The 23509-nt window shown below is 42.0% G+C and overlaps 2 protein-coding genes across 6 annotated transcripts; one reads left to right on the forward strand and one right to left on the reverse strand.

Moving 5' to 3' along the window:
- The first annotated feature begins 458 nt into the window (after nt 1-458).
- Nucleotides 459-13030, forward strand: txlng (taxilin gamma). Of its 2 annotated transcripts, none has more exons than XM_035410813.1 (10): nt 459-600; nt 2022-2280; nt 2674-2765; nt 3189-3359; nt 4306-4500; nt 5942-6061; nt 6375-6449; nt 6863-6955; nt 7340-7435; nt 8763-13030. In XM_035410813.1, exons 1-10 carry the CDS (start codon nt 550-552, stop codon nt 9081-9083), a joined length of 1473 nt encoding a protein of 490 aa, XP_035266704.1. In that variant the 5' UTR covers nt 459-549; the 3' UTR covers nt 9084-13030. The 2 variants fall into 2 exon arrangements, with proteins under 2 accessions (XP_035266704.1, XP_035266705.1); XM_035410814.1 differs by lacking the exon at nt 459-600 and adding an exon at nt 638-707.
- Nucleotides 13031-13230: 200 nt separating this feature from the next.
- On the reverse strand, nt 13231-22582 carry rbb4l (retinoblastoma binding protein 4, like). 4 transcript variants are annotated; one of them, XM_035410818.1, is made up of 13 exons: nt 22379-22581; nt 20812-20956; nt 20561-20706; nt 20289-20291; nt 19320-19493; nt 18968-19083; nt 17537-17697; nt 17106-17232; nt 16153-16230; nt 15585-15661; nt 14990-15047; nt 14686-14796; nt 13231-13802 (listed from the first exon to the last, which is right to left on the reverse strand). In XM_035410818.1, the coding sequence occupies exons 1-13, from the start codon at nt 22392-22394 to the stop codon at nt 13734-13736; spliced, it is 1281 nt and encodes a 426-aa protein (XP_035266709.1). In that variant the 5' UTR covers nt 22395-22581; the 3' UTR covers nt 13231-13733. The 4 variants fall into 4 exon arrangements, with proteins under 4 accessions (XP_035266709.1, XP_035266706.1, XP_035266710.1 ...); XM_035410815.1 differs by having other exon boundaries at nt 15585-15664; XM_035410819.1 differs by lacking the exon at nt 20289-20291 and having other exon boundaries at nt 15585-15664; nt 22379-22582.
- Between the last annotated feature and the right edge of the window lie 927 nt (nt 22583-23509).

The raw sequence follows: 23509 nt of genomic DNA on the forward strand, positions 1-23509 counted from the left end.
CCTTTATTTTAATTAACCAACAAAAGTAACATTTTGTTGTCTGTCTGATTAACTGAACCCTCGTGTGCACTTGTTCAATGCAGAAACTACGTTCAAAGGTTGAAGGCGACCATGCCAGAAACGGAGGTCGTAATCTAAACAGTTTATTCAAGTTGTATACTTCAGGATCTCCCAAGTTAATCGTGAGCCTTGCTGATACATTAACTTGAACAGATATAGTTTAATTAGGTTATATACTTGAAAGCATTAACGTTAGCCGAGGGAAGACCCATTATGAAAAGCAAGTCGGCTGGTATGTAGTGTGTAATCAATCCGGTTATTAGTTGTAACAATTCTATCAGCATCGATGATGATACGTTATGTTCACGCAATGGCCATGCGACAAAAACACTCGTTAACGTGAGCGAAAGGTCTGCCCCGCAAATTCAATATATAACCCATACAGGTAGTTGTTATAACTCTGCTGGATTCGCTGTCGTTTCTCTTGCTGAAGTCCCTCCCCTATTCTTATCTAGCTAGATATTTTCCCACTTTATATTTCGTCACAACATGGCGACGCACTCTGATGCCAGGGTCGATTTAAACCCAGAAAACAACCAGGTACCAATTGTTATACTCACATTGTTTTAAACTGTACAGTTTTATAGTTAACGCAGGAATCAACCGAAATCAAAGGTGTAGTTTGAATGTCCAGGTGACAGTATTTGGTGAGTCAGTAAAGCGAGCATTTGAAAACCAGGAAATGCTGCTAATAGCTCGCAAGCTAGCTAGAAGTGGACTGTCCTCAGCAGGTTGTATTTGCGCTCACGTCTTTTAATAGCCAGTAGACTAGCTAAGTTAGCATAGCGACACATTATTTTCTAGGAAATGTCCTAGCTGGTGCACGCACACCGTTGAGCATTCTGTCAGGAACTTTGTACGAGCTTGGTCTACCTAAATATCTGGTTACACATTAATGTTATCGTTCTTGTCTATGTAACGAAAGCAGTCTCATTAACGATAGCTAGGTAGCTAGACTAAGCTGGCTAATGTAATGTTAACAATTTGGCCAACCCGGCTAAATTGCTTGTCACATCAAGGCCCTAAAGGGATTATATAAATCGCAAATTCAACTAACGATAGCTGATGAACACAACTCTTCAACTGCTTGACGGCTAGCCTTGAAACGTGCTACGAATTAACACAAGCTACATATTCAGTCATCAACCTGATAACGCCAGCTAACCATCTGTCTAGTAACAGTGACCTGTTTTTACTCGTTTAAAGTTGTTATTTGTACTGTCTGTATGTGGCCTCTCTTTTCACTCGTTTCTCCTGCTAGCCGCAGTTTCTTGTAAATAATGTGTTGCGTAATATACTTTCAGTGTTGTGTGAGAGCTGAAGTGGGTGGTTAGCTGATGAAGCCAGCAATGCATTTTGTATATCTAGCTAAGTCAATTACAGCTAGTGGATGCTAATGTTGTATAATGTAGCCGTACTTTGCAAACGCTTTGAATAAAAACGGGGAACAGGCAGTAACTCAAAAAACTGGTTCGTGAGATACCTGTGTTAACGTCGTCAGCGAGCTAGATGCAAGTTGTATAGATTGTTTGCGGGGATTGGTGTACCAATAGTTTGCGGTTGGCATTTGCTAATGTCCTTAGTAAAACCAGTCTCAGTTTCGACTTCACGTTAACCTGTTTGGATTTAGCGCTGGCAATCTGGCATTTGCAACTAAGATCCTGCGCCATCCATGTGGTTGTGGACGGTGCTGCTATTGATGCCGTGCTGTCTACCACGTGGTTGAACTTCGCAGGCGTTATGAATACTGTCTCGATGAATGCAGTATTTAACGTTAAATACAATACAAAGTTTTAAATTATAATCTATCAAATTCAAAATCATATATATTTATGCGATTTGCGTTGCTTACTGGAGATGGGAACTTTTTAAAAATCTCTGTCTAAGTCTCTCTGTAGATTAATTTCAAGTTCAAATGTGACGATTATGCCAATCTTTTTCTCGCTGTCTTTCCGGATCAGTTTGGTAGCACTTTCATGGAGACAGCAGGGGTTTGCGGGATTCAGGTGGCTGCCCAGGGGCTTTTGGGGAGCAGTGGCTCCCTCCCTGACCTGGACAGCCCCAGCTGTGATGCACTGGAAGGCCTTGGAGAGTTGTCCATTGCCTGCTGCAGCGAGGAGTCCAGAGGGGAGACCCCGGGGCGCGAGGACAGCCGTATCGACCCTCCCGATGGAGAGCTCGACCCTGACGGTGAAAAAACAAAGGAAAAGAAAGGTTTAGGTAGGCTTTGGGATAATTTTTGGTTGACATGTGACACAAGTGTTTAAACGGCACAATTAATTTTATTTCTAATCAATATTTTGAACATGTTCACGCCTGGTAAAGTTTATCCACAAAATCACTTTAAAAGCATTAATATTTATTTACCTGTTAAGTATTAGTGGTAGTATGTATATGTATCCATGGCACATCATATATATTTTTAGTGATTGTGTTTAGGGCTGTTTGACAGACTAATCTCCTCTTGGAAACTAATGCATTATATCTCATCAACATTGTTTTGTAGCATCTTTGTAAATGTTAGTGTCATGCTGTATGAATGGACACTGAGGTGAGAGGTGACAGGCTATACAATGCTGTGCTATGAATTGACTATCTCTTGTTTCACAACAGGCAAAGAGGTGCTGTTGCTAATGCAAGCTCTGAATGCGCTGGCATCACCAGAGGAGAAACTGGCTGCCTTGTGCAAGAAATACGCTGACCTGGTGAGCATGGGCAGTTTGCCAATTCAAGACTTCATTCTCTGGATACAAATCAACATGAACTGTACTATGAGAGTAAAATCCATCTATTTAAGGGAATATATGATTTTTTTGTTGTTGTTGTTCTTATTATTGTATATAATAACTGCTCCCTTAGCAGCATCACATGTTTTAACATTGTCTGACTGATGCCTGTATGATAAATGGTTTAAAAAGGTTTAGCAATGGCTTTATACCTGGCTTTAATATGGTTTACATATAATGAATGACAGACTTGAATTATAGTCTTGTAGGGAACATTATGATGGTGGGATGGCTCAGGTTGAGGTTGAGAGGCATGTAATGGGCCACATTGGGGTGGGGGGTGTTGGGGTTCTCCGTCCTGGCGAATGACTGACGGGCCTCCCCGCTTTCTGCATCCTGCAGCTGGAGGAGAGCCGGAGCATGCAGAAACAGATGAAGGTGCTGCAGAAGAAGCAGTCTCAGATTGTCAAGGAGAAGATCCACCTGCAGGGCGAGCACAGCAAGGCCATCTTGGCGCGCAGCAAGCTGGAGAGCCTGTGCAGGGAGCTGCAGAGACACAACAAGACACTGAAGGTGCGGTGGGGAGAGCCCGGTCTGCACCGGGGACTGTGAAAAGGGATACGTCCGGCACCATATTGCCTTACTCATAGAAACACGACACATAGAACAACATTGATGGTGATTGGTGGATACTCTGGCTGCTTCTTAGTCATTTGTATTGGGATTCCTGGAAGTGTAGCCAGGAAGTGTCCACCAGCCATTGTTGGCGTTCTATTGGTTGTTATCAGTGTACTCCGTAGTGGGTGGATGTCCTCACTGTTTTCTTCTGGTAAGGTGAAGTCATGACTGCTTTATCCCTATTTTATTATTCCTGGTGCAACAGTTGAGTATGGTCACATTATGCCAGGAATCTGAAACCCTGGTCCTGGAGAGCCACAGAATATCCTGGTTTTGTAGTCAATCAGCACTTTATTGACCAATTGAAGTCACATTGCAAAGTTTACTCAGCTCAGCTGGTTTCTTGGCTCTGAACTGGTTGTTGATTTTTAGGTGTAAACAAAAGCCAGCAGACCCTACAGCTCACCAGGATACGGTTGCAAGTACCTGCAGGCACCTTGCTGCTCAGTTAGAGAAGATTTCATGGATTTTCCATACCTCCATATCAATTCAGACTTGGACAGGATATCCCACAAGCTATTCCTCTATTCCTTGATTACATAATAGAAATACACCTCTCTCAATAACCCCCCTCCTCCAAGGATATGATTGGTTTCAGGGAAGTAACCAACCATACCCTCCTATTATGAGGTCAGGATGTAAAAAATGTCACACGTACCACGGATTTAAAATAATTATAATTGGACTTTATATGCTTGCAAGCTTGACCCTACCCATTTTCTTCTGACTAATTGATCAATTGCTTGTGTTTCTGTATCGTATCACTCTCTTACACAAGGGTTTGTCTAACCAGAAATTGTGAGGTTTGTGTGTTTGTTTAAAATGTTTTTGTTCTGTGCAGGAGGAAAATACCCAGAAGTCCCGGGAGTACGAGGAGAGGCGCAAGGAGGCCACGTTGCACTTTCAGATGACGCTCAATGAGATTGAGGTCCAGATGGAGCAGCACAACGTGCACAACAGCAAGCTGCGGCAGGAGAACGCCGAGCTGGCTGAGAAGCTGAAGAAGCTCATCGAGCAGTACGAACTCAGGGAGGAGGTGAGTCAACCTGCATGAAGAATCGGTCTCCAAGAACCAAGACGGTCGGATGTGTAAACATCTCAAAGATCTTGCCTTGCTGTCTGGGAGTAGCACTTTGCGTACCAGCGGGGGCCACAGCAGGGATGAGCCTGATAGGCCTGATGCTGAGTTTGTAGAATTTGTATTTGTTTGTAGAATTGTGATGTATTTCACAAGCACCCTCCATCTCGCTATTCAACCACTTTCCTGGACTTTGTTTGAATCACAGACCCACCTGACCGAGTCAGTATGATTGGTCAGAAATTTGGGTTGGCAGTGTAGTATAGCAGTTAGGCAATTCGGCTTGTAACTGAAGGGTTGCAGGTTTGATTCCCAACTAGGATGCAGCTGTTGTACCCCTGAGAATGGTACCTAACCTGAATTGCTTCAGTATATATCCAGCTGCATAAATGTATACTATGTAAAACATGCTCTAGTTGTATTAGTCGCTCTGGATAAGAGCATCTGTTAAATGCCTCTAATCTAATGGAATGTATAAAATATTGACTTTCCAAATGTGGGTGGGTTTATCACTGTGAACTGCACCTTTGATCCTGTGTGATCGGTGTGGATTTTTAAAAACCAACTTGGAATTTCAGTAAGACAGAAATAACAACATCATTCTTGTCACTGTCTAGCAAACTCATTAGCTTTGATGTTATCGGTTGAGTAGATAGGTGTTTATTATTGGAACAATGTGATGAATTTAAAACCAGAAAACTGAGCAAGTACAATTTGTTTTGCAGATGAGAAGGTTGATGAGAAGCTAAAATAAACATAATGCACACACTTAATTCAGTAATGCTACAACCCATTGCTGTACTCTCATAAAATCCTATTTTTTCTGTTGAAGAAAACTATAGTTATAAAGTTTACATACGAACAAGCAGTATTTGTTGTGAGATATATTCTTCAGTAAATCAGCATAGATTAGTGCAATGGAATAATGAGTATTCTTCTTTTTTAATTGCAGATATTATTGCAAAGTCATAATCTCTCTCACAGTACATGTTTTGGCAATTAGATTGTGTCTTAGTAGCATACGCTTCCAAGGTGTATGAGTCTCCTTTGGCAAAATGCATTCAAATTATTACCGCAACTGGATCTGCATTCAAAGTAAAGCTATATAATTAAACCGGAAAGAAAGAACCGAGCATCTCTTCTATGGTGGAAATAAATATTAATATGTCTTTTAAAAAACTTTTAGCTTCAGCAAGGTCTTCAGTAGGGAGTGAAGACCACAAGCAGCTATCACTCCCTTACAAAGGCTTTGCTGACTATTGAAAATGATATCCTCAGAACCGCACGCGTATTTGTAAAATGTCATTGAATAAGTCATGGGAAAATGTACATTTGACTTGATTGGGAACCCTTGAGATGTGATTCTGAGCGGCTTGTCGGTCTCCCTTTCACCTCCCAGCACATAGACAAGGTATTCAAGCACAAGGAGCTGCAGCAGCAGCTGGTGGATGCCAAGTTGCTGAGGACCACTGAACTGATGAGGGAGGTGGAGGAGAAGCACCAGAGGGAAAGAGATTTTGTGAGTCTTGCCGAGAGCCTCCATGGCGTCTGCCTGTGCCACGTGGCCATTTTGGGAAAACTCGTTCAGCTAATTTGCTCAGTACGCTTGTTCATTTTGTTTTGGTGCAAGTGGCTATTCAAGAGAGGGTACCCAACCCTGGTTCTTGGCGAGCCACAGGATGTGCTGGTGTTTTGTTACGCAGTGCTCTTTTAAAGCTACAGGGTAGACCCACATGTTCTGGTTTAAGTCTAAACTGGTGGCTTATTTTAAGGTAAAACCAAAAACCCTTTGGCTGTCCAGAATTGACCAAAATGCCCTGCTCCTTTTCCAGCTCCTGAAGGAAGCTACAGAGTCCAGACACAAATGTGAGGTGATGAAAGCGCAGGAATCTCAGCTCAAACAGCAGGTACTGTCCCAAATTTCTGTGCTCTCACCCTTTCCTTGCATGGATACTCTCTATCTATTGGAAGTACTCAGAGATTTGATTACTGATTCCATTGGCCCTTACTACTGCATCCTCTGCTCTGCATCTGTCAAGATCAACAGTTCTGTCTCCCAAATCCTTCCAATTTGATGCACCTTCTAAAAATGTATTCAGGAACATGGTCAAGTACAATATGATAATATTGTACGTCCATTACTGAACATAGCGCTAGAAACTCCTTTTGGCAACCAGAACGTCCTTTAGTTAAGAAGCAGAAGGGATGGATGGAATGTGGGAGTTGAGTATCTGGTAGTTCAGTATAATGTCTGATTTGACATTCACACCAGCAGTGGAAGTTGCGCAATGATTTTGACTCTTCGCCCATCTCAATGCAGCTCTCTCTGTACATGGACAAATTTGAGGAGTTCCAGACTACCCTTGCTAAGAGCAATGAGGTGTTCACTACTTTCCGGCAAGAAATGGAGAAGGTGGGTGGATTCTGACTCTGTTCAAGGATCTTATAATTATCTCAAAAAACTAAGTAAATTGTAAATGTTGTTTATGTTAAGAGCATGGCCCTATGCATGTACTGTTATACAGGAAAAATGGCAAGCATAAAAAGCAATGAACAAACGGCCAGACTTTTAAGTTGATGGGAGCTGTCCTACCCCCCTATTTCCATGAAAGAAATGGAGAAGTTGGATGGATGGATGGATTTTTACACGACTTTGCTGTCCCTAGCTGAACAAACGTCTTCATCAGCCATCTTCTATACATTAATGTCCAGACTAGGACAGAAGGGGGAAATTAGTCAGGATCCTGGAGGTTCTGTTTTCCGCCGTGCTTTTACTCACCCTCGTTTTGCTCCTCAGATGACGAAGAAGATCAAGAAGCTGGAGAAGGAGACGATGCTGTGGCGTACAAAGTGGGAGAACAACAACCAGGCCCTGCTGCAGATGGCTGAGGAGGTGAAGCAGGCGGAGTGGTGGGGGTGGAGAGGGGCGAGTGACGGCCTGCGGCAGTGTGGCACAATGGCCGGGGACGTGGGCTTGTAATTCCGGTGCTGCTGGTTCTTCTCCCAGTCTGGGCACAGCCATTGTACCCTTGTCGAGTTAACCTGAATTTAGTTTATATCCAGCTGTGTCAATTAATTTTATGTAAAACAACAAGAAAGCAGAACTGTATGGATCACCCTTCATCTAATTAAGGGCACAGTTACAGTCTACTCAAGTAGCTTTGCATAAGTTATTAAGTTTGAGGTAGTTCATTAAACATTTCACTGTGCTAGGCAGCATGACACAGCATTATTTGAACTATACAAAAGTTTTTATGTTCACAGATTACGGTTCCAGTTCATACAACATGATTACATTAGATTGTTTGGCAGACCATCTTAAAGCAGATAATTTCTTGCTGAACTTTTTGTGTAGTAGGTCATGTTAAGTATCTTGCTTTTTCCCCGTTTGGAAGTTAAACCTGAATCAATTAAATTAAGAACTGCAGTGTTGTGGTTAGCATGTTTGGTTTATAATCACAGGGTTTGAGTCCAGAGGTGGACCAGCCTTGAGTTCACTCTCAAATGCACTTTTCCAAGTCAGTTTGGCTAAAAGCTTCTGCCAAATGCCTAAATTGTATATTGCTGTAAGTTATTGGTTAGAAGTACACTTGGGGCTAATTCTAAATACCTAAGTGCCTATTTTATTGTGGTTACCCCATTGGCTGTTGACTGTACATGTGTACCATTCTATTATTTTAAAGTTATTTTCTTCCAAAAATATAAAGTCAAATAGGCATAACTCTATGCAGATACTACAGAAGATGTTCTTATATTGGGGATGAATGGCATCCAATGCACCATTTTAGTGCTTACCACGATCTAGCCATGATTTGAAAATTGACTACGTAGGTCACTGAGTTCACAGTCTGATTCAGCCATAGGATGGGCTCCCTTTGCTGAGTCTGCTCCCTACCAAGGTTTCTTCCCGTTTGCCCTCCTAGGGAATTTCCCTTGTCCCTGTCATCCTAGGCTTGCCTTTGTGGGAATTTTAGGTTGGGTTCCATTGTCAAGCATATTGTGACAGATGTTTAGTGAAATGCACTTTACAAATAGATTAGATTTTCTATTGTATTCAGTGCAGGTTTAGCACTGATTTTGGCATTGTCAGTACTGGGGTTACACAGGTTTGTCTGGGCCAGGTGGGGTTGTTTGCAGCTGTAGTTCACTGACAAAGTTTCTGATGGTGTCACTCTTCAACTGCAGCTCCTGTTTTTCAGTCTCTGTATCTGTCCTTGCAGAAAACGGTGCGGGACAAGCACTACAAGGCCCTCCAGGCAAAACTGGAGAGACTGGAAAACCTGTGCAGGGCCCTACAGAGGGAGCGCAACGATCTCAATCAGACGCTGGAGGGCCTGCGGGGCTCCCCCGCACAGGGGGGCGGGGTGGGGGAGGGGACTGGACCCCCTGGCCTGCAGCTGGAGGACCAGCCTGACGGGCAGTCCTCCGAAGAGGAAGGGGTGGAGTCTGACAGAGACGGGGTGGGGCTACAGCCTCCTCCCCCTGAATCAGAGGAAGACTCTGCCTCTAATTCTGCCCAGGTACAGCCCCTTGTCAACTGAGCCAGGCCCCAAATGGGCTATTGTTTGGAGGTATATATATTTTTGTGTAATGACTAATGATAAAGTAAGAAGAATACTTGCAATAGTGAATATAATACTTTGCTCTGTACATGGTAAATATATAGCTTTGTGGTGAGGATTTCATTCTCCCGTTTTCTACATCTGTATTTTCTTAGGAAACTTCATGTGGTGAAGGGCAGCTGTGATGCTTTAGCTTTAGGTTCTTGCTTTGTACTTTTTTCTGAACTTTCCTTGCGCGTATCTGCCTCATTTTTATATATTTTTTTCTTTCCAACTGACGATTCCAGCTCTCGCCACTAATATTCATGTGAATTAACATTTCAGAGGAAATTTAAGATCATTTAAGAAAAAAATATATAGGGCTATATGAAATTAGTCACACTTAATCTATTATGTTGATAGTATTTTAATGAATTTTCGTAGCATAGTTTGCTGAGGATCAGTCATACTGAACACACAGCATAAAATTTAAAATATTCATCAGCCATTGTTTAAATCAAGGGGAAAGTGTAGACTCTGTCCTGGCTGTTGGGCACAACTGAAGTGTGATGATGGTTCACAGCTTGACTTAAATGTTAAATTATCTCTGATTTCCTCAGAACAGCCTGTACAGTACTGATGGGATTGTGCTGTATCTATAACATTGTGTTTGGGAAACTTACGGTTTTATAGAATATGTGCCAGTTAGCGTTTTGCAAGATGCAGTATAGGTTAGGGTCCAAATTAAATGTTTTACATTCCAAAAGATTCAGTCTTCAGTTCTCAGACGTATCACCATGCTAACCTTGACGGACGTTAGCATCTCAGTGTAGTGTCATGGGCCTTGGTATATTCCATTATTTGTTTCCTCTCTTAAACTAAGTTGACTAAAATTCTTTATTTCTTTTGGCTTCTGCCTTCTCATGTCTTTAATCCTTTATATTGAAGATACAGAATGTGATTTTTTTTAAACTTTGAAATGCACACAAATAAAATGTATCTAATTCAGCCATTGCACTCAATGCTAATGTTGCAGAGGAACTTAAAGGCATTGTAGAATAATTGCTGACAATGTGAAATAATGTGAGGAGACCCAAATTGATGAATGTAGAAATACTGCTTTTCTCACATGTTGCCAAGCTTACGTTTGGCTTTTTTTGTGGGTGTCAACAAGTGATTTAACTTGCCTTCCTACCTTCTTACCTCTACTGGCAACCATGAATGGAAAAATGGGGATTAATTTTCACCAACGATCGGGATCAATTCCCTTTCAAATGAGGAATTTAGCCAATGGACTCAAATTCAAGTAATTCTTTAAAAATGCTCATAGAACATTATTGGCATTTTTTAGTGCATGAATTAAGTTTCAATTCCATTTGCTAAATTGATTGAATTGAAATGGAATTGATCCCCAATGTTCCCCCACACCCCCTTTACTGCTACTGTTCCCTCCTGTGACCCCTTGCAGGTTGGCAGCATCATTGACCACTGAAATATGTAACCACTTTCACTTTCTGTACACATGGTTATTCCAGGGTTTGAATCAGCAGTAGCTGAAGGAAATGTACACACCCATATTAATGGCCTTTCTTGATCAATTATGATGCTATACTTATTGATGGTTTTTCTTAAACCAATTAAGGCATTGGACAAAAAACTGCATCTACATGTGGAATGTCACATTTTGCTCAAGTGTCTTAGTGATGTCATTGCTGCTAACTTGACTTTGACCGTGATCCTTGACCTCAGGCTTACTGCAGAGAGAATCTAATGTCTGCAGAGAGGAATGAACCCCCATATCTGTGCAGACCACCATCCCTCATATATTCCCCCATACTCCCATAATTATTGAGCAGGGTAATCTGAAGCCACTACGGCCTTTTGACTATGAAAATTTTAATAAAACAATATAAGAATGCTATATATAGATATGAACATATTTTCCTCAGTTGAATGAATAAGGAGTTTTGTCTCTCTCGTGCACTTCCATCACCAGCATTAAGACACCACTTGGTCGTGAACTGTTTTGAAACGTATTTTTGCTCAGTACGCATACCGTTAATTCCAATGTCTTGTCAATTGCAGTACACAAAATTTGGTGGTCATATTTGTGTCTGCACTTTTGACGTTTAACGTTTTGAAGTTTGGGTTCCTCGTGAAGTTCCTTGTGGAACACGAACGGGAACTTCTATGTGTTTAATACCTGTAACACAGGAAGAAGGCATAACAAAGTGCATTCTCAGACACGTGCAGCAGTATTATTCCAAATCAGGGGTGGGGGACCCTGTTCCTGGAGGGACATGTCTTTTTCTCGGTTATGTTTACGCCAAATTCACCGGCTCCATTAGCTAATTGGCTAACTCTATACACCAACATAGGCCACACATATATTAGACCACAATAACATGTCTAACAACAACTGTTTGTGTTTAGCAATCATGAAATTATTAATAAATGCCAGAGCACATAAATAACTGGGCTATTCAATAAGTAATGTCAGACTCAGAAGTTGTAAATCCAGAGATGTACCCCTCCAGGACTGCCATTCCGCAACCGTTCTAAATCTTGGTGAAAAAGTGCTTTGACGAGCCATACTTGCTACCTGTTTCTTAAAACCATTGGGTATCGGGAATCTTCGTCCTGATAGTACTTGAGTCTCGAATGGTAGAGGTGAAATATTTTATGGAGCAATGGTACGCAACCATGTTTCTGGATCTTCTGCATCTTTGAATTGTAAAAAGCAGTGTACCTTAAGTAACCTGCTTTACCTGAACTGGCAGTCAAATTTGGATGGGAGCAAAAACCATCTCCACCACAGTAAGGCCAGAGCTTCATACTGGGAAACAAATAATATCAAGAAATGCATGTAGGTTTTCCACTGACCGCATGCTTTGTAATACACAATTCCAGAAGTTTCACCTCTTAATACATGTACTAAGAAAGTCTGGCCTGTCTTCACAAACTTTAAAAACTTTGTGCTTGTCATTTTAGTTCTATGATGTTATGGCCTGCATGTCTTAGTTTCATGTATTATTTGTTTTATGACATGAGCAGCTCAGCTTTACCATCTTTGGGGGTTTTTTTTTTTCTTCCCCCAATATTCAACCCCCCTTTGATACACTACTGGAACAATCCAGGTCAAATACAAAATGTGATTTCTTACAGTGGATGTCCTCACTTTAAGACAGGGGCGTCAAACTTGTAGAGGGCCACTGTGTCTGCAGGTATACGTTTCCTTTCAGTCAGCAACCAATCAAGGCCTTGAAGGTGTGTGAATTCTTCAGCCAATCAATGACTTTACTGGTGCGAAACACACCAAAAACCAGCAGACACTGACCCACCAGAACTGGATTCTGACACCCATGCATTAAAGGGGCAGTCCAAAAATGAAATTGTAATAGAATTAATTGAATGTAGTGACAAATTGGATGAAACAAAATAAAATGCCCTCTGTCCATTACTAGAGGCGGTCTTACACTTTCAACCTAAAACTTCCAGTCATCATCTGGAATGTGAGGGCTTTCTGTAATCCCCAAAGTACTTCATTTTCTAGAAATGCCACTGCAGTCAGAATGTGTAGTTTTTTTCTCTCTTTATTTTACTCCTTATCCGCCATTTTGGATTGTTTGGCCGCTAGAAAACCTGAGTGAAGGGATGATGGATGGTACTGAAGTGGATGTGCCCAGCCTCTGTTCCCTCAACCTCCTGAAGCCCTCTTTCTTTGGCAATGCCACAGTTTGTTTCTCAGGTTATGCAAGAAATCTACCTCTGCAGGTTGTACATGAGACTAACTGTGAAAGAAGAGGGGAAAAAGTCAACTTAATCCTTTTAAGATGAAAAAAAGCTTTTTATTTTTCAAAATTTGCCCATTTTTCCCTTTGATTGTAAAATGTTGATAGTCCTGTCATGCTTTTCAATAAAACATTTTGTAGAATTTTTCCACATTACTTCATGTCTTGGTTTTAATTTATATGCCTACACAGTATTTGCATAGCATCAATATGCACTGTATTCATGACTGCTCAAGAGTGGGGTTGTTTGAGACAAATTTGATATGAAATATGAATTCAAGAATAGATACATTCAGCGCACTGTCAGACGTATCAATTCATCATACATTTAACACTATAAAAACTTTACAATTCCATTAAGTTGATACGAAAGATTTTATTGCATTTTTATACCATGTTTTGCACATGTGTAATGTGTAATTACACTGGAGGGAGAAGGTAATTATGCTATGTGCTCTTCTGATGTGGCGGCCAAAATTAAGATGGAATTAAAATAACTGCAGCTCGCAATACCGAGGTCATTAAATAATGTTACAAGTTGCCACCTGTGTTTAACAAAGTATCTTTTTTAAAGAAAGATGGATAAATACTGTTCATTTTGAGACCAGCTTACAGAAATGTCACAATGTACGTCACCAAAAAAAAAAGAAGGAAAACAAAAAAGTTAAAGGTGAAACTTGGCCATGAGTTAGTCCAGCATTGGCCCTTCAGACAGCATCCGAGCTGCTGTATCTATTCAGGTAAAGACTGGCCAGAACAGCCACAGGGGGCCTGGGAGGTGAGGGGTAAGTTACCCCAACCCCTACACAGACCCTTCAGCCCTGCAGGGTTGCGATTTGGATTTGAGGGAGGGGGGGGTTTACGAACCCTGGCCCTCCAGCTCGGAGGCCGGGGTGTCTGGCTCCTCATCGTTGTAGATATTCTCCGCCTGGAAAGGAGAAAGGGACTGAATCATATGCAGTTAAGCACTTAGGAGAACATTAAGCTGTTGAAATGTAATATCAGTTTTTTATACATAAGATTTAAAAAGCTGGGTATTTTACCAAAACAATTGAGCTTATACGCAATGCTTGAAGTTACAATGGCAGCAGCAGTCTCAACCTGGCAACCAAACCTACAACCTCTTAAGCCCAGTTGGCTAATTATGAGTGAATGAATGAATATAGATGCTACACTGCCAGCTGCTTGTCATGCATCACTAAAATCCTCAGTAATACAGATTAGTTGTGAAACTGTTCATGCTACACATTTTCTTTGTAATTGGTGGCCAACCTGAAATTATGTGTAGTAAGAATCCACTGCTAGACAGTTCACATACTTGTAATAATGTCAGGAAAAAAAAAGTTTTTTCTTCATTAGAATAACCCCAAAAATATTTTCGCCACAACAAAAAAATGTATGTACTAAAATGTTTTTAAATGGAAACAGTCGATCCTGTCACTCTAAATCCAGTTCAATCCATTCAAACTTTAAATAGTCAAGTATCTGCATAATTAAATTTGTAGATTGTTTTACAGCCAATTTTGTCATTGGTGAAGGGAGTCCATATTTTGCAAGCTAGCAATAGGATAATGAGGCATCATCACCAAACATTTTGTCCATATTTGAACCAATTAAAAGGTTTTGCTCTTCACAACAGAACAGAAGTAATTGGTCAAAGCAGTGAGTTACTGATAGCTCCATTTTGGTGTCATACCTGAATCTCCCATCATTGATTTCAAATGGTTTTAATTACAATTATTCAACTACTTTTCTGCCAGCTCTTCTCTCTAAAGTGCTCACAGACACCAGGGATTTCAGTTGGCACTTACCATCTGCCAAACCTGCATGATGTTGTCCTCAGACACAGAGCAGATTACCCAGGGTTCATTGGGGTTCCAGGAGAAGTCTGAGATCTTTGCTGTGTGCCCACCGTGGATGAACTGCGCAGGAGTGGAAGATAAACATTAAAGCAAAGCTTCATTTCACTTCCATGCCACACCCCCTAACTTAATCTGATCCCATTACTACAGACTGCATGGACAGCTCTCCACTACAGTCAACCAACATTTACTAAGCTCAGGCAATCAAACTTGAAATGGAAGCAGCTTGCTTGCGTGTGATGTCACAACTCACCAGGAGCTCAGGAGGTCCATCCTCTGCATCCTCAGCCGACTGCTCCTCTCCAATTTTACTAGAGGAAGAGAGGCAACCATTCCAGTCACACCCACTTACATCTCCAGCACTGGGTCCACTAAGAGTCTGCAGTCTAAATTACTGTTCATGGAGATTAAGAGTCATGTGTGTTCGGTAATGATCTGGAGCCTTAGAAGTAGTTTCTGAATTCCAAAAAGGAATTGTGTAAACCAAGATGCAGCCTGTACATTGCTTTTTTCTGGAAGTAGTGGTACTTGTAGTGTCAACAGTAGTAGTATGTTACCGATCCCAAAAACAGGAAATTGCAAACAGCTACATGTGTACAGGTGATGTCTCAAACGTGCTTCTCACAGCCAACTGCACTCCATAAACGGCAAACAACTTCACCCCGAGTGTCTCAGACCACTGCCGTTCATTAGTCATTTTTGGCCTTCCTGGCACCCAGGTGCATTTTAGACAGGAGACAAGAGAGAGGAGACTTTTCACACCCCACAAGGAAGGAGGAGGTGCAAGGTTAGAACTTTTATTTAGCAGGACGATGCCATTAGAAAAAGAGCGGGACTAAAATGTTCACCTTAAATCCCACACGTTGAGCCGTCTGTCTGTTCCACTTGAAGCCAGGATGGTTTCATTGTGAGGGGACCATTGCACCTGCCGGAGAAATCAGTAATTCACTGTCAGTGCAATAAAGTCCAACACAAGAACACGATTCAATAATAAACACATATACATAATGTTTCGTTTACAAATACCCTCATTGAGGTTTATGATTGTGTCAGGCTTGTCTATACATGGTGTGTGATAAACTTTCTCTGAAAAAATATAGGAATCCATCGTATAGTAGGGCTACGTTCTTTACCCTGGGTAAACCAAGATATAGCATGTATATTCATTTTTAGTAGTGGTACTAATACTAGTATTAGCAATAACTAGAGGTTTTAGCTGTGCATATGGTATTGATCCAAAAAATGAGTAACTGCTTCATGAACAAGCATCACAGCATCGCATTCAGAGACGATGCACAACACATTTACAAACTATACACAGGTAACAGGACGCACAAATTCCTGTATTTTATGACACTGGAGTTAATGTCTTAAGACAAGGGAAAGAAGCCAATTCATGCTCAGTGGAATATATACTTGGAAGATTTCGTCCTTGTGCGACTCGAAGGAGTGTAGCTTCAGCTTGAGGTTACGCAGATCCCAGAGAGCCACCGTCTGAGGAGAGAGAGGCCAAACTCAGAGCCGAACAACATCGGGAATCACCACAGGAGGGAATACACGACCACACACCAAAGAGGCCTCCGAGTAAGGTCCACGGTTTAAGTGTCATACGAGGGAATGGAGAACAAGAACAGGCACTTGCGCTCCAAGGAAATTGTAAACATTTTATTTGGGTGTAGTTTTTAGTGGCCACCACATGCTGACATTTCTTATGCTAATTTGGAGCGTAAAATAACTGGAGGCTTTTCTCTATGAGTGCAAGTAAATGTGGGCTTTTATTTATTACACAACACTGATGATTCATCAACAGTCTAAGAGAGATGATTAAGGAACATCAATGCTGTTTTTCTTCTAGTTTAGTAGATTACAACAGTTTTCCACAATACCAACTACATGCCCTATAGTGCACACTATTACCCTGCAACCACAGACTAGGTTGTGAGCACAGCAGCTATAGCACAGCCTAGGTTGTGTGTGGTGTGGCTATAACACAGTCTAGGTTACGTGCACTGCAGCTATAACACAGCCTAGGTTGTGAGCACAGCAGCTATAGCACAGCCTAGGTTGTGTGTGGTGTGGCTATAACACAGTCTAGGTTACGTGCACTGCAGCTATAACACAGCCTAGGTTGTGTGCACTGCAGCTATAACACAGCCTAGGTTGTGTGTGGTGTGGCTATAACACAGTCTAGGTTACGCGCACTGCAGCTATAACAGTCTACGTTACGTGCACTGCAGCTATAACACAGCCTAGGTTGTGTGCACTGCAGCTATAACACAGCTTTGGTTGCATACAGTGTACACAGTAGTGTGTGCAGTTATCTGCAGTGTGGCCGTGTGTGGTGCTGAGAAGAAGCAGTAAGCAAGCACCTTGTCTGCAGAGCCAGTGGCCAGGATGAACTCGCTGTAGGGGTTGAAGGACAGGCAGTTGACCTCAGCGGTGTGAGCATCCACCGAATGGCTGGGCTTGGAGGTGTTGTTCGAGCGAGTGTCCCATCTGTGGAACATTTTAAACTGATGCCATTACCATATCGAGCCATATTGGACCTTGTAACTTCTCAACATCAATGTCCATACATGTCAGTTTTCACAGATTGTAAAATCGACTAACCAGCCAGTCCACACATCTACTGCCAAGCAATTTATTCAGGGATATAAAAGCAGTGCCTTCTTCAGCGTGCACACTTGCATTTTTTGGTTTTGCGTTTAAATGATGTGACAGTGGTCATAGCCGAAGGGATAGGGCTGGAAAATAAACAGCTGCAAACAGTTAAACAGAGCTAATGTTCTGAGGAGCTCACATCATCAGCTTCTGGTCGTCGGCCACGGAACCAAAGAGCGACTCGTGGAGCAGGTGCCACGACACGTCCTCCACCACGGCCGTGTGCCCAGTGAAGATCGTCTTCGCGTCCACAATCTTGCCCTCCTTCGGTCCTCCGCTAATGTCCCACAAACAGATTGTCTAGCCAAAACCAAAATGAAATGATACAACGTAAGATACAATATACATTTAGCATATCTAGGTTGTCCCTTAGTCAGGCAGTAAACAATAAACTCTCTCTCCCAATGATCAAGCTCAGTTTAACTAGTGCTTTGAGAATAAAGAGAATGCAGCTGTGTTTTCACACACATGTATGTACTGGTTAATGTGTGTGCATGTTTGTTGCGATGTGTATGCATGTGGCATGTGTATATGAGAAAGTGTATATGTCTGTGAGTATGTGTGTGTGTGTGTGTTGCACGTGTGTTTGTGTGTGTAAATGCATTTGTGATGCCTATGTGTGTTCGCATTTGGCTTGTGTGTTCCTGTTGTCTGTGTGTGCGTTTGTGTACATGTGTTATGTGTGTGTAAATACAAATTTGTGTTGTGTATGTGTGTGCACATGTTCATGTTGTGTGTGTGCGTGTTATGCATGTGTTAATAAACATTTGTGTTGTGCATGTGGGTGCAGGTGTGTGTGAATGTGTGTGTGTATGTGTCTGTGCGTGTGTGTCATGATTTGTGTGTGTGTGTGTATCTTTGCACAAGATGTCTGCTGCAGATGTGTCATTTTTTTCCCCAAACCACTATAGCGCAAACCACGCCCCGTAGTTGCACTGGTCAACAGGATGATTGGTTAAATGGGGCTCGAGTAGCGGCGCCGAATTTGGTCTTTTAAGCTTTTAAGTACAGTTTAACGCGTGCAGGCTGGCTACAATTCGTTGGATCTCTACCGCGATTTGCTATTTGAAGACGTTTGATTAAACTGCCATGTAATGTACGCTGCATTCTTGTTTGTGCTTGGAGTTTGGTCTTTTCAATTTACTGCACTGCGTATAGTTTAACGCGTGCTGACTGGCTAGAATTCCTTGGATCTCTACTGCGAATTGATCTGACTGTCAACTGTATTTGAAGACGTCTTGTTGAGTTGATTGCTGCAAATGACATGCCATGGAATGGATCCTTCAAAATGTACATTTAGATTCATATTACATTTAGTCCATGTATATTAAGCAGTTAATAACATAGCACAGAGTAGGAAAATTAGGTGGGGAGGGAAAAACCATTTACAAAATCATAAGGCCTTATTTTCAAATTTATTTTCTAATCGTATTATTACAATGCAAAGGCACACTAAGCCAGCGCTCTGACAGTGTTGACCAATGGAATCAATTCCGAACGTCTGTTGCTACGAGACGTGGTTTGTGCTAAAGCAGTTTGGGGGAAAAAATGACGCACTGCAGACACTCACATGGTCGTCAGAGGCGCTGAGGAGGTTCCCGCTCAGGTTGGGGTTCCAGGACAGGCCGTACCCCTCCTTCTGGTGCCCCCGCAGCCGCAGATCTGGGCTGCACTCGCCACTGGGATCTACAGGGGGCCGCAGCGCCAGTCAGGAACTCAACAACAACGCCGTAAACACAACACACACACACACACGCACACGCGCACACACGCACACAACCACACACACACACGCACACGCACATGCACACAAACACACGAACGGATGGCCTAGGATGAACATCAAAGGCAAAGTGCGTTCCATTAACACTTGTAGCCAAAACTCCCGGTAGCAGACTTGAACAGAAAGCAGAACTACTGGCCTGGCTTGGAGGGGTGCTTGGTGTAGTCGAACACCAGCACGTCGGAGGTGGGCGTCTTGGTGGCGATGATGCAGGGGTTCTGGGGCATGTAGCGGGCCCGGTTCACTTCTCCCTCGTGGTTGATCTTGATCTCGATTTCGATCTTTCCGCTCACAGAGCCAAATCCACCAAATTCTAACAGAGACTATAGTAAGAAACCCTGCAGCCAGACCTGCCCCAGTGTTTCACACTATGCATGTATATTGATCATGAAGTTAAGAACCACATAAGAGAAACGGCTTTGTTTCATTGAAAATTTAACATTGAGGCAGGTTGCATTACATACACTAACATTTACCAGATACCCCTTTACAGTGACTTGCATAACAGCAGAGAGCAGTGACAAGAACATATCATAAGTCACAACCAATGGTATTAGTCAGTAGATAAACCAACCTCATGTTAAGTGCCATCACAGGCGCAAGAGGGAGACCATGGATATAACGCATTAGGTAGCAAATGAAGATATAATATTGGGATGTTGCATACATAGGCTAGTAAGCCCATAAATGTTTAGTTCATGGTTTGTTGAGTCAAGATGCAGTATTGGTTCATCTTTGCTTATTACATGTAACTAGCCAGAAAAGTAATATGATTTCTCTGCTAATATGTGACTACGAGCCATCCACTCATCAAGTTCATCTAGCTTGAATGGATATTTTTTCTGTTTTAAACACCATAGCAAATCATTTCAACAGCACTGATAACCACAGCCAGACTGGAAAGATGCAAGCATTTTCATACTTTTAGAACTGAGCTTGATTTGATATAGCAGAATGACTAGACGTCCCATTAAGTGAATACTTCACCCAGCATTTTTTTTCACTTCAAAATGACCAGCCTTCCCTCCAATCCCCGCCCGCCCGTGATGCCGTTTGCCTTCCAAACAAACAGCCAGTCTCACTACATCTTGGATGAGGATGGGCTTACCTGCTAATGAGAGAGAAAAACTACATTTCAGCAATAAACTGACATGAAATATCAAGTTTTTATGACCACACCTAACAAAACTAAACTGGCTTGTGTAACAAAGAATTCCAATGTACATGTATAATGAATGTACACATGGTTGTGCCAACAAGATATGATGCATTACACGACAGTACGACAAATTAAATTACATAGAGACAGAGCAAAGACGTTGGCTTCACTTTGTACTGAGCTCCTCTGAGATAGCATTTCAAACATCCCACACCACTCACCTCCTTTCTCGCTGTCGTAGTGGGAGGCGTCAAACTGTGCGTCATCGTTCGGGATCTGGACGCTCGCGATGACCAGGTGGTTCTGCTCGTCAGATGTGTGGGTGCCCAACACTAGTCGGTGGATAGCGTAGTCTTTCCCTTCTGGCCTGAACAGTGGCAAAAAAGGCGCAAACATTGTCAGTCGAATATGGTTCTAACGCTAAGTGGAAGCAGCATGTACAATTGAACGCATTTATTTGGCGATGCCATACCGGCTGACGTCAGGAAGCCATTGCACGGTGAGGCTAGGCCATTCCAACGCGTGTGTCATCACTAGGTCGTACAGAAAAGGCGTGTTCTTCTTCCATATTTTGTATTCCTCGTTTATAACTCGCTCCTCCACGGCATCGTCGTACACTGGAAGAGAGAGAAACTATGTAAGCACGCTTGCCACAATTAACCAACTGCTCGATCGTGTGTGCAATTATCTCAGATCATGCATGGGGTAACCTTAATGTAGAACCCTGGTGCTAACTGCAGAAATATGCGTGTATGTGCCCGAAAGAAATTCACAACAAAAACAGGAAATAACAATTTTACTTGAAAGGTTCATAAGGTTTTCACTCTCTCAAATTCAGTCATGTATTTTGCAAAAACAAAATAATAAATTCTACATGATGCTCTAAAACCATAGGAACCATATTCGATTGTTATTGAGCACTGGCCACTAAAGAGACTGGTTGTAATAATTAATCAGGTAACTGTGGACAGGACCGCAGCAGAACACGAAAATATAGGTTGTTGGATGCTGAGCAGTTATTCGTTGTCGCCAGACGTCTCTTCAGATAGCTCCGTGGTTCGTATTGTCAAACTGTTTAACAGTGTCTTTATACTGCGCTGGTTACTCCTCCGCTGAAATCATGAATCGACAGGTTGCGACCCTCACTAAAGTTTCTTCTTACCGACTCCTTTTTCCGCTGTTTTTCAATATCACAGCTGCTTAGGAACATTTGGTTTTTTTACTTTATTAGCATTCGCTGTGCGATGCCTCCATTATAAAGGAGCGAAACACTGTTTTTATTCGCTTCATGCAATAGTTAATAAAGCACCGGGAATGAAAAAATAAACGATTTTCTGTAACTTGTCTTTACGACCCCTCGTTCCCCAAGAAGGATGTTTTTGCAGCTTGCACGCGATGGGCGGTGTACAATATTGAGGAGAACACAAACCAGGAACACAGAGCTCACTAGACAACTTAAACTCGTTTTCCTGTTAGCTACTTCCATACTGCAAAAATACGCTCATTACGACATTAGCTAGAGACATAGCTAGTATGCAGCATTGCTAGCTGTCAGAGCATTGCATCAAAATGGCTGAAACAGAAACATTCTGCGTAGAATGTGCGAGACGCATACGATCATAGCTAGCTAGCTAACATCACCAAACACATACTATAGGTAGCATTAACTAGCTGAAAGACTGCCCAATATCGCCAGCGTTTTGCAAAACCCATAAAGACTCTAACTAGCGATACAAGCTACTGTTAATTAGCAGCTTGTTTGTTTATATCGCATCGACAATAAAATGCCAGAACGGCACTCAACGTTACATGAATTCACTACAAACCTTGCTGGCTAAGTGAATAATCCAGCTAGCTAGCGTTAGCTACTGCAACGTTACTTGCTGCTACCTGGCTAACCGAACGGATAACTAGATCATTTTTGCATTGACAATGTTCTGATTTTTCATGTTAGCCAGCAAGCGTTAGCTAGCTAGCTAGAGTGCTTGCAAAGAACAACGCCGGCTGGACCGCACGCAGAAAAGGCGTGCTCATTGTACCTTCTTTGTCCGCCATTTCTTGGTGTGCGCTGGAGACGAATGAAGTTGAAAATCAACAATTGATAATTTTGTCCGGACGGAAAACAATTCCGTCTTCGATTCCTATGTATCTTTAAGTATGTTTTAGTTTGACCACCCTGTTTCAGCCCGCTGTTTTTCAATCCGTGCTTCCGATTGAACTCACGGGGCATGCGCAGAAACGCTTAGATGACCAGAGGAACTATGTTGTGCTCATGCGCAGTTGATAGTCCTGCTTTATTGCATGTTATCAAAATGCATTTTTTGTGAATATATAAAAGGTGACCATAAACGTAAAAAAAAATCATATTCGAATAAAATATTTCCTTTTTCGCATTGTTTCGGATGTGTTTTATATCAATAATTCATCATTGTTTACATACTTTTTAGCAGAATCTGTAAGGTATTTGTTTCTAACGTTTGAGTGGGTCATGCCACGCGTATGTTTTCTATTGAAAAGCGTAGTGAGAAATTGAAAAGTACATGTAGGAGTGGTACCGGGAGAGGGAACAAATTATTACTCAACAGATCAGTCCAGCACAGAAGCAACTGAAGACGTAAAGGAAAGCACCATTTTTAATGTAAGGCAATGAAACGGAGTATCGAGAGGTTTCACTTAGACCACGTTTCGCATGTATCCAAGACTTCTCAGTGGCGAATTCATTTTTATATGATGTTCAAGTCCAGTAAGAGCTGACGCCCAAACGAAGCTTAAGTATTTACTCCCTTATCTAAACCGATTCCAAAGACTACGTAGGTTATTAAAACAAAATATTCTCCAGATGCGTCTAGATTTAAAGGAAACTGGCCACCAGAGGGACTTCGGGACCAGTACTAAGCAAGTTCCACCTCACATTTGAAACCTAGCTACGTACAAATATGTACCGATCTGTATAAAAACTTCTGCAGTTAAGAAATATGAACGGAATGGTGGTAGAGAAGTCAATTCATGTGAAATTACCCTTGTGAAAATGGATTATAGACCAGTTCCATTTTTACAAGTGACTGTCCTCTCTCATGGTTTGGGTCCTATCTGACAAATCACTCCTGCCAGGGTTAGTGGAGAGGATCTAGATCTGCTCCATGCATACTCATCATTTGTTTTCCTCAGAG

Source organism: Anguilla anguilla, chromosome 3 (genome assembly GCF_013347855.1).
Source record: "Anguilla anguilla isolate fAngAng1 chromosome 3, fAngAng1.pri, whole genome shotgun sequence".
Classification (NCBI taxonomy): Eukaryota; Metazoa; Chordata; class Actinopteri; order Anguilliformes; family Anguillidae; genus Anguilla; species Anguilla anguilla.